We start from the raw sequence: 10,235 nt of genomic DNA on the forward strand, positions 1-10,235 counted from the left end.
GAGTGAGGTATCTCAGTCACAAAGGGACAAATGCTATATGGTGCCACTGTTGTAGAATGAGGCTGGCATTGGGGTGGGGGTAAGACTGAGAAAAACTGATTTGTTTTCAAAAAGTCCCTCAAACTTAAAACTCATCGCTATGTATGTAGGTAGAGCTCCCCCACAGATGGCCTTCCTGCAGGCTTTCTGAGGCTGTAAATGACACAGGAGGAGACTTTTCCCATCCTTGTTCCTCAGAGTCACCAGTGGATTCAAACCGTGAGATGCTATCTTTGGGTTTGCAGCACAGCTCTCTACAGACGATGTAACTCCATGGAAACTGTTTTGATTGCTGGTTTTTCTCTCTGGAAAACAGCTGAAACTTATCTAGAGGATCCAGAGAAAGATACAGGACTCAGAGAAGGCAGGGAGTGAGCTCAAACCCTCTATTATCCATTGAAGCTCAGAGGCTCTGAGGCTCAGAGCATGGAGCACAGACCAACAGTGGGGTCATAACAAGGAGGCTTCTCCCTGGAGAACCCTTGGGACCACTTCTTCTCAGACGCACCTCCAAGATCAGGTGAGCTCCTGCATCTTAACCGGAAGGACAGTCAGCATCCCTGCCCCACTCATGTCCAACTCAGCAGGGTCATCTATCCTTCCAGCTCAGCTCAAGGGCAGCCTCCTCCTGAGGCCTTGGTCTTCTGCCATAATTAAACACAGGGCTTCACTGTAGAAATGCAAGATGAAGGGAGGCTGGACACGGGGTGGGGGTGGGGCTGAACTAAGGGGCGTGGGGATGAACAGGTAGGGCCCACGTGACCACAGTGAAACAAGAAGAAAAATAGTAGTGAAAGGAGGTCAGGAAGAAAGAATGACGTTCACGGGTGACAGCCAAGAAATGGGGTGGTGGCTTGCACATCTACACAGAAATACCACCTACTGATACAGAAGAATGAGGCAGGAGTTTTCAACTGTTCTCACTACAAATAGCTCCCTCCCTACAAACACAGTCCTGCATCCAGCACTTCCTCAGATCCTCAGGACAAGTGTGGCTGTGGCTCTAATGGCAAGTCAGGCCCAGAACCACCTACACTTCCTGCTACTGGGAGAAATTGCCATAAGAGGAGAGCAGAGAGGGGAAATCCCAGCTGGGCCCTCTGGCTTCATTAACAAGAGGCAGTGAGGGTGTTCCAGTGACCATGGGGTGATTCAAAACAGTGTTCCCCAATGCCCCAGTCACAGCACTCCACCCAGGTTCCTGATGAGAAGTGTTAACAATGGTGAACACTTTCCAGAAAAGAACGGCGAGGAATAGGGCCCAATCACATCAGGGCCACACGAAAACACAGGCCCCTGACCACTTTGCCATTCAAGAAGGGTCGGAAAGCCAAAATTTAGTTTAGTGATACAGGAAAAAATGTGTGTGCACTTGTTAGAAAAGTATAGGTGTGTATCTTGAAAGTGTGTGTGTGCAGTTTGTGTGTATGACTTGATGGTATTTGCATGTCATGACTTAATTTGAATGGATGAATTTGGGAGCTCTGGTGGCCTAGTTGTAAGAAGCTTCACTGCCAAACCCAAACACCACCACCAGCTGCTCAGTGGGAGAAGGGTGGGCAATCTCATCCCATGTGATTTCAGCCTCTGAAAATCCACTGGAGGGTCAGCTGTGAGTTGTTTTTGACTCAATAGCACATAACAACCAAAACAACATGGGGCGGGTGTGTTGACCTAGTGGTATGAGTACACTAGGTGCTTATGTGGTTAATGAATGGTGACAGGTAGAAAAACCCTCAATGAGATGGGCTGATACAACAGCCCTAACAGTGACCTCACACATATAAAGGATCAAGAAGATGACACAGGACCAGACTGTCGCTTCTGTTGTTATACCTAAGGTTACCAGGAGTCCGAGCTGACTAGATAGCAAGTAACAGTGCGTATGTGTGTGTGATGCGTACATGTGGGCAATTTGGGGGTGTGTGCACACGCATCGTGTGATATCAAATCTACTGCCTGAATGGTAATCCTCAGTCAGTTCAAACCCAGCTCTTGATCCTGGTCAATCACTGAAAAAGCAATTAACTTCAAGTAGAGTTAAGTCTCAAATACTTAGGAATCTTTCAGCACATCAGGTTACAGGGTTCAGTGCTCACCATAGCAACAACCTCTCCCTGTTCAAACCACATATTGTTGGATTTCCAAAGGCTGTGGTCATGGACCAGCGGAACAGGAGAAATGAGTGCCCTAGTATAGACACACAACTATAACCCACCACTATAGTTACGGGCACACACTGCTATTTCTTCCTGCTTCTCTCCACCCCCTTGGATGATATCAGCACAAGGTTGCCAACTGATTATACCCTGCCATGATTTTGACTTTAAATGGTCCTTTGTTTATGGAAATAATGTCCTGAGGAATTGGCAGGTTTTATTTTCTAATATCCTGACTTGGCATAATAAAACTTACCAAACTCATGTTTCTTTTCCCTCAGTTGTTTGGAACTCTCCCTGTAAACGCTCACAGTATTTTTCTCATCAAGACTCAGGGAGGAGGAAAAGATCAGGAAACTGAGTCAGGGGCAGTCTAGCTGAGCCTGTTATTTGGTGACAGAGGTGGTGGATTTATTTTTTGTTGTTGTTGTTGTTGTTCCCCTCTTAAGGGGGCCTGCCTTCTCAATGGGTGAGGTAGGAGATGGGTGCTCAGCTGTTCAGATTCATCTTTTGCCACAGGATCTGCTGTCTTTCAATGCCTTGACACAAAACTCAGGAGAACAGCCTAAAATCTTAATGTATGCTAATAAAAGCAGTTTGCTCATAAACCTGCAGCATCAAATTTTCACAGGAATCCAGGGACCCATAAAGGCAAAGGGCAAAGGAGAGAGCTGTGTCCTCACACACAGACGACCTGAGCCTCCACGTTTGTTTACCCATAATTGCTAAGCAAGTATAAATTAGAACAACAAATGCATCCTGCCTGGCAGTGGTGACACCAAGCCTGTAAATAATTATAATTTAATCTTATAGCAGAGAGTTCTGAATGACTCCCCAAACGATTTCCTCTGCTTAATTCCTTCCCCACTGAGTGACTTAATAGGAAAAGGAATACTCTTTCAGATTTGTTTCACTCCAGAAGTTTGGACAACGTGTGCACTCACACCTGGGGGGGACAGAAGCAGTGGGAGACCATTTGGCTCACGGATAAACAAGTGAGTCGAAGAGACCTCGGGACTGAAAGACAGAACTGGCAAAGATAGCTGTCACGGCTTTTGTTTCTGTGAGATCTGGTTAAGTAAAATCAGTAAAAGCAATTGAGTTAATAATTCTAGCACATGCCAATCTCCTCATGTGTGTCCGGGTAGAACTACGCTTCCTGGGGCTTTCAGTGGACATGTTTGCTAAAAGTAAATCAGCAAGCCTTTCTTCTGAAGTACAGGTGGATGAACTTGAACCTCCAGACTCGTGGTTAGCAGACAAGAAGTTGAGAGAATCACTTGCAGGAATTCCTCCATTTCCATACAAAATTAGGGCTCAACCTTCCAAGGACATACTGTCCTGCCATGAAATAACCTCGTGCATTTTGAGTGAGACCCAGCTCTGCTGCTTACTAGACTCAAGTAACAGAATCTCAAACATGAACTGTAACTGCTCTGTGTCTCTTCTGTAAAATGAGCAAAATGACAGCAACCAGGCCCGTCACCATCGAGCTGATTCTGACTCGCAGGGCCTCTTTGGCGCGGAGCAGAGCTGTCCTAGAGGGTCTCTGAGGTTGTCAGTCCCTGCAGAACTGGACGGTCACATCTTCCTTCCCTGTGAGGAAGGTGCCAACCTTTTGTTCAGCAGCCGAGCGCTTTAAGCTCCGTGCCACCAGAGCTCCATGGGGGTGGGGGTGGGGGAAATGCTGGTACCTGCTTTTATAGAGTTATTATGAAGAGGAAATGAAATTCCGGTTGTAAAAAGCTTAGAGTCAGCCTGGTACATATTGGTAGTAAATATTCAATAAATGGTCCCATTATCACATCTATTATATTTTGTAGGCTTCCATAATGATATCAGAAAAAAAAGTTTTATGATATAATGCTAAGTTAAAAATGGGTAACTGAGAGGAAAAACTAGAGGAACAGTAAAAAGATCCGCGGTTGCCAGCACTTCCAGGGGAGGAGGAAGGATGGATGAGGAATCTGGGGCGTACAGTTAGGCCTCTCAAACTACCCCTTACAAAAGCTGCAATGTTAAATCCAGGACGGTGCACATTCATCAAAACCCAACTCCAACAGGGAACCTTAATAGACTCTGGACTCTAATCATATATCAACAGAGATTTCCTGTGGCCTAGTGAGTAAAGAGTTGCGCTGCCAGCCCGAAGGGAGGAGGTTTGAATCCATCAGATTCTGCTGCTCCTCGGGAGAAAGATGGCTCCTTGCCTCTCTGCGATTTACAACCTCCGACACTATGCTTTCCTACGCTGTAATGTGGGGCACAAGACGCTGCACGTTTGTCAAAGCCCAACTCCAAGAATGAATCTTAATAGACACTCTGGACCTTAACTAATCATAATGTACAACTATCAGTTCATCAGTTGTTACAAATGTACCATGCAGATGCAAGACATTGATCATAAGAGAAGCAGTGTGCAGGGAAGAGGCACATGGGACTCTGTACTTTCTGCACAATTTCTCTGTAAACCAAAACCTGCTCTAAAAATAAAGTCTGTTAAAAATAATTACAGATATATTAAGATCTTCATTTTTTAATATTAAAACATTAAAAAAATCCCAGCTAACTTGATCCAGGCAAAGCAAAAAGCCGAGAGGGAATGTATCAAACTTGGGTAATTGTTTTAAAAATTTCTCTATATCATTCCATATTTTCCTAAAGTTATATATATATTATATATATATATAATATTATATATATAGTTGTTGTATTGTTGATTGCCATCAAGTTGAGCATGACTCATAGTGACCCTATGAACAAAAGGGCTGAAGCCCCTCTATAACTATCGACATTTATCAAAGTTCATAGAGTTTCCAGAGGCAGGTTGTTTAGGAAGTGGATGCCACTCCTGCTTCCAAATCTATTATCTATCATCTATCTATCTATCTATCTATCTATCTATCTATCTATCTATCTATCTATCATCTACCTATCTATCCCTATTATCTATCTATCTCTCAAATTGACAATGAGGGGGAAAAAAATCCAACAATTAAAAACAGGTCTTTTCTGATGGCCTAGTGGATAGCTGCATTGCCAACTCAAAGGCCGGCAGGTGGCTTGCATCCACCAGTTGTTTTGCAGGAGCACTCACTGCTCTACCACCTAACTTGTCGCTCTCTTCCTGGTACACCGTCCTTGACTGACTCACGGAGCGCCTACTTTCTGTTTCACATAGAAGCCTTAGTGACATTCCTCTATCCCCATGGGCTGAGCCCTGACTTTGCCCTGGCACTGTAGGAGCAAAGGCTTCACAGTTACCCCATCCTAGTCTAGAGCACATCAGGAGACACATCCTTCCACTGACTCTCCCTCCTGTGGCAGCCTTGACAGGAATATGAGACAGCATTCTAAATACCACATCACCACTGGCCAAGTTGCCACTTCCTTAAGCCAGCATGGCGAGTGATTGCAAGTCGGGGAGAAAATAAGTAAATAAGATAAGTTTTCAACTACCCATCTCCTGGTGAGCCAGCCAGGATCTGTGAATTTCCACAGCAACAAGACACAAAAGCCCACACTTTCTAGCAGAGCCAGAATAAAAGAGAAAAGATTGTATTTCTCTTCAGAAATCAAGGCATTATGCTTTTCAGATGTCTCAGGGTGCCAGGAGTGGGACGAGCAATGTCCACTTAAGGTGCTGTTGTTCCCTTTGTTGGGTGCTATGAATACATCTTGCAGAGATGGAGCTACATTTCAAATCATTTTACTGAAGACCTGAACAGTTTAAGTCTTAATGCAAGTTACTCAACCACCACTCATCATGAAATTCTTTGGCAAGGACATGCTTCACATCAGATACCAAAAGCATTAAAACTCTACCCTGGTTCTAAAACCATGCAATAACTTCGCAATATGTTGAAATGAAACACTCCAATAGTCTCCCTTAGGAAGAGGCAAAGAGGTCTTTGACCAAGTGTGAAGGAAGGAGACTGTGTGGATCCTGGTAAATCCTGGAAGGAGCAGAGAGAGGAGAGGTGAGAAGGGGGTGCTTACCAGAGAGAGGAGCCTTCGGTCCCTGTGACTTCCAGAAAGTCATAACCATCTTCCAGCTGGAAGTCAATAAAGACCAGGGCAATGGTGTCCCCCAGCTCAGCCAGGATGGTCCACGTGCAGTCGGCGTTGTTATGGTACTCCGAGGGGAAGTGGGGGCTGGAGATGATGCCGCTCTGGCCCCGCAGGGTTCCGCCACAGGCATCGTCCGCTGTGGGCACAGAGAAAAGGAAGCTCATGTGAATGATTCCATCCTCAGTCCCTGGTACTCACCATGGGCTTCACTCACAGCTGTTAGTTTTGTTTGTTTTTGGCTTACTATGTGCCAAACATTGTCATGAGAACTTCAGATAACACTGTTCTCATTTAACAGACGAGGAAACCCAGGCTCTGAGCTTTGCAGTCCATGTGCAGCATGGCTGGAATCTGAGCTCTGGTTTGCGAGGGCACACTCTCCTGGGATGACCAAGATGGAAGGAGAAATCAGCTGTCACATATCACCATTGCAGTAAACAGGCAGTTTTCAACCACAAGATCTTTCTAAACCTATGATGTGGTTAAATACAACAAAGAGTCAACACAACTTCCTGAGCGAAATGCAACAAGCATTCTAGACCCCTCAGCATGGCAATCTTTCCTTCTGTCCCCTATGCCTGGGATGTTTCAGGCCTGGGAATGTTCAGAGCACCTGTCTTGTGCTCATCCTGTCCCCTCTGCCTAGGATACCCAAGACCACTCTTCTCATGGGTCAAGACTTAACTCCATCAGCATGTCACAGTAAAGCTGATTCCCTTAAGCTCTTTGCAATGACTCTCTCCTCTGTTCTTCTGCACTTACTCACCATGTTCAAATGACCTGTTCACATGTCTGTCTTCGCACTCAGGGTTCTGAACTCCACTGAGGATCCCCAAAGGCAGGGATCATGTCTTTGACATCCCTACAGTATAATCAAGAACAGCTTTGCTATTTTAGTCTAAATCAAGCAGTGACTTGTTATTCAGGGGGGTAAAATGAACTGGAATATTATAGTTAAAACCACTAGGTTTAAAATACTTCAGACTTCAATTTAATTCTTTTTTTTCTCTCTCTGCTGTTTACTAGAAGGGTGTCCTAGGGGAAATTAACCACGCTTTCCAAACTTGCTCTCCTGGAGGACAAGGAAGTAATTCTAAAACAAGGGGTTAAGCTCAGCTGATAACTGAAATGTCAGCAGTTCAAACACACCCACAAGCTCTTTGGGAGAATGACCCTAAGAGCAGCTTCTTTAAACATGACAGCCGAGAAAACCTTTCGTGCTAGTTCTACTCTGTCATGTGAGGTCACAGTGAGTTGGAATCAACTTGATGACACCCAACAACTATAACTGTAAATAGTAATTATAATAGATTATAAGCACAAACAACAATTATAATAAACTGCAACATATGCTTGCTATACTAGGGATAAGAGCTCTCGAGGCTTAGTGGTAAGGAATTGTGCTTCCAACACAGAGGTACATGGTTGGAATCTGCCAGCTGCTTCATAGAGCACATCTTACAATGTATCATATCTCATAATAATGAAAAAACTAGAATTCTAAGTTCAGCAGTCTGGTGCCCATCCTAAGCTTTTAACCAGTGAGAACTTCTGTCTCCCAAGAGAACAATCTGCACCAGGATACACAATTGAAGTAGGAGATAAATTTGCCTGAGTGAATGAGTTTGGGAAGGCTAAAGGGAGGAGGTGCTTAGAGCTAGGCTTTGAAGAATTAACAAGGTAGCTCTCTGGTAGCCTAGTTTTAAGAAGCTGTGCTGTAATACCAAAAGAAAGTGGTATGAATCCATGGGAGAAAGATGGGAAATTTTCCTGCTTTGTGATTTACTGCCTCTGAAAACCTGCTAGAGTATTCGGTTCTGGGTCAATCCCATCTCGATGGCACTCAACAACAACTAGATAGATAGAGGAGAAAGAGAAGGGCATCTTAGGGAAAAGGGGAAATAATTATCACAAGCAAAGATCTAAAAGTGCATGGCATATCTATGGCAAATATCTTGAGATAAAATAACCTAACAAAATGAAACAGGAAAAAGTTGAGTGGTGACGTGGAAAAGGTACCAGGGGGCACGTGACAGAGACAGCTATAGTGTAAGTAAGGTGGAAGCCACAGAGTAGATTGGAAAGAATGGATTTTAGTATCAAGACGCGTGCATTTAAATTTAGACTCCACAACTTCCCAGCCACATGACCCGGGGCAATTTACTTCTCTGAACCACTGCTTTCTTCTCTGCAAAATGATCTGTGGTGGTAACTCAATGGTATAATTAATGTGACATTACCTACCATCAGCCAAGGAGCAACATATGGTAGATGCTCTACAAAGGCTAAGTTCCCCTTTTCCCTCCATTTCATCTTGCAGATGAAAGGTGGAGAGGAGATGTGATTAAATTTGCACTTTAAAAGATTACTCTGGCAGTGGCATAAAGGAGGTGAAGCAGGGGAAGGATGCTCCGGATCAGCCATGGAGTCACTACAGCCAGGATGAGGCCAGGTAAGGTCCAAGTTAAGGCCATGGGGAAGGTGGGAAAGGGATTTGAGAGATTTTTAAGAAGTAGAAGCCACAGGATTTAGCAGGCAGGAAAGAAAGCTGGATTCCAGGTTCTGGCATGAACTTCTGGAAAGGACAAAAGTTTCATTTACCGTGTCAGGAAACTCAGGAGTAGAACACCTGAGGATGAAGGGTACCATGCAATGAACTGTGTTCTCTCAAATATTTATTTGGTTGAGCTATGATTGTCAGTGTTTTGGATGTAACATGGCAGTTATCTAATGGTTCCCCATGATCTGGTAAAGGAATTAGTATTAAAGATGGAACGAAACACCCTTAATCCACCACAGCTATGATCCAATGTAAGCGAAGTTTCCCTGAGGTGTGGCTTGAAATACCTTCTATCTTACAAGACACAAAAGGAAAGAGAGCTGAGTAGGACCACCATGAAAGAAAAGCTGGGACTGGTGCATGTCCTCTGGATGCAGGTCTAAGAAACTCAGGAGAGACAGAAAGAAAAGTCTGCACCTATAGCCAGTACCCTGCATTTGAACTCCTAGCCTCCTAACCTATGAGAGAATAAATGTCCGTTTGTTAGAGCCGTCTACTTGTGGTATCTCTGTTGTAGCAAATCTAGACAACTGAGAGAGAAGATAGCAGGAGTTCCATTATGGGCATCGGACGCCGGGTGTCTCTATGGGACATTCAAGCAGAGAAGTCAAGTTAGATATACAGGACCAATCTAGCCTGGAAATAAAGTTAAACATTCTTCTTGTTGTTGTTATGTGCTGTCAAGTCGCCTGCTACTCATAGCAACCCTATGTACAACAGCTCTGAAGCCTGCCCTGTCCTGAGCCAGTCTCACTGACTCCAAGACATTTACCCCCATTACCCTAGTCACTGAATCAATCCATCTCATCCGGGATCTTCCTCTCCTTCACTGTCCCTCCACTCTTCTGAGCATGATGTCCTTTTCCAAGGACTGGTACCTTATGGACACATACCCAAAGTATGTGAGATAGAGCTTAAAAATCCTAGCTTCCAAGGAGAAGCTTGGTTTCACCCTCTGCAAGCCAGACCTATTTGTTTTCTTGGAGGTCCATGGTATGTTAAAGACTCTTCTCCAGCACCACAAATCAAAGGCATAGATTCTTCTTCTGTCATCATTAGTCATTGTCCAGCTGTCTGATACATAGCAAGTAATTGTGAGGACTATGACCTGGATCAGGAGCACCTTAGTCTCTAGACTGACACTGTTGCTTCTAAGAGTGTTGACTACGGAGCCAATTAAGCTAAAGTTGTTAACAACCTCAATCTCTTCACCTATCATGGTGCTGCCAATTGGTCTAGTGGTGGAACATTCTTGATGGTCCTGAATTATTCTTATTAATGTTACTCTACAGGGTCAAAGTCTATTTCAAGGGAAGGGAGAACTTATTTCTAAATGTCCAAGGGAATACTTCATGGTTCAAAATCAAGAAAAGAGCGTGTCAAGGCTGTATCCTTTCTCCATACCA

At 44.3% G+C, this 10,235-nt stretch overlaps 1 protein-coding gene across 1 annotated transcript in view; it reads right to left on the reverse strand.

Moving 5' to 3' along the window:
- The window catches only part of CSMD2 (CUB and Sushi multiple domains 2), a 972,861-nt gene that overhangs the window by 546,920 nt on the left and 415,706 nt on the right, over positions 1-10,235 (reverse strand). Inside the window, 1 exon segment of the mRNA XM_006886423.1 lies at positions 6,198-6,405. Coding sequence (XP_006886485.1) covers positions 6,198-6,405 — 208 coding nt within the window.

Source organism: Elephantulus edwardii, unplaced genomic scaffold, assembly GCF_000299155.1.
Source record: "Elephantulus edwardii isolate Elephantulus edwardi_28Jun2011 unplaced genomic scaffold, EleEdw1.0 scaffold00049, whole genome shotgun sequence".
NCBI lineage: Eukaryota > Metazoa > Chordata > Mammalia > Macroscelidea > Macroscelididae > Elephantulus > Elephantulus edwardii.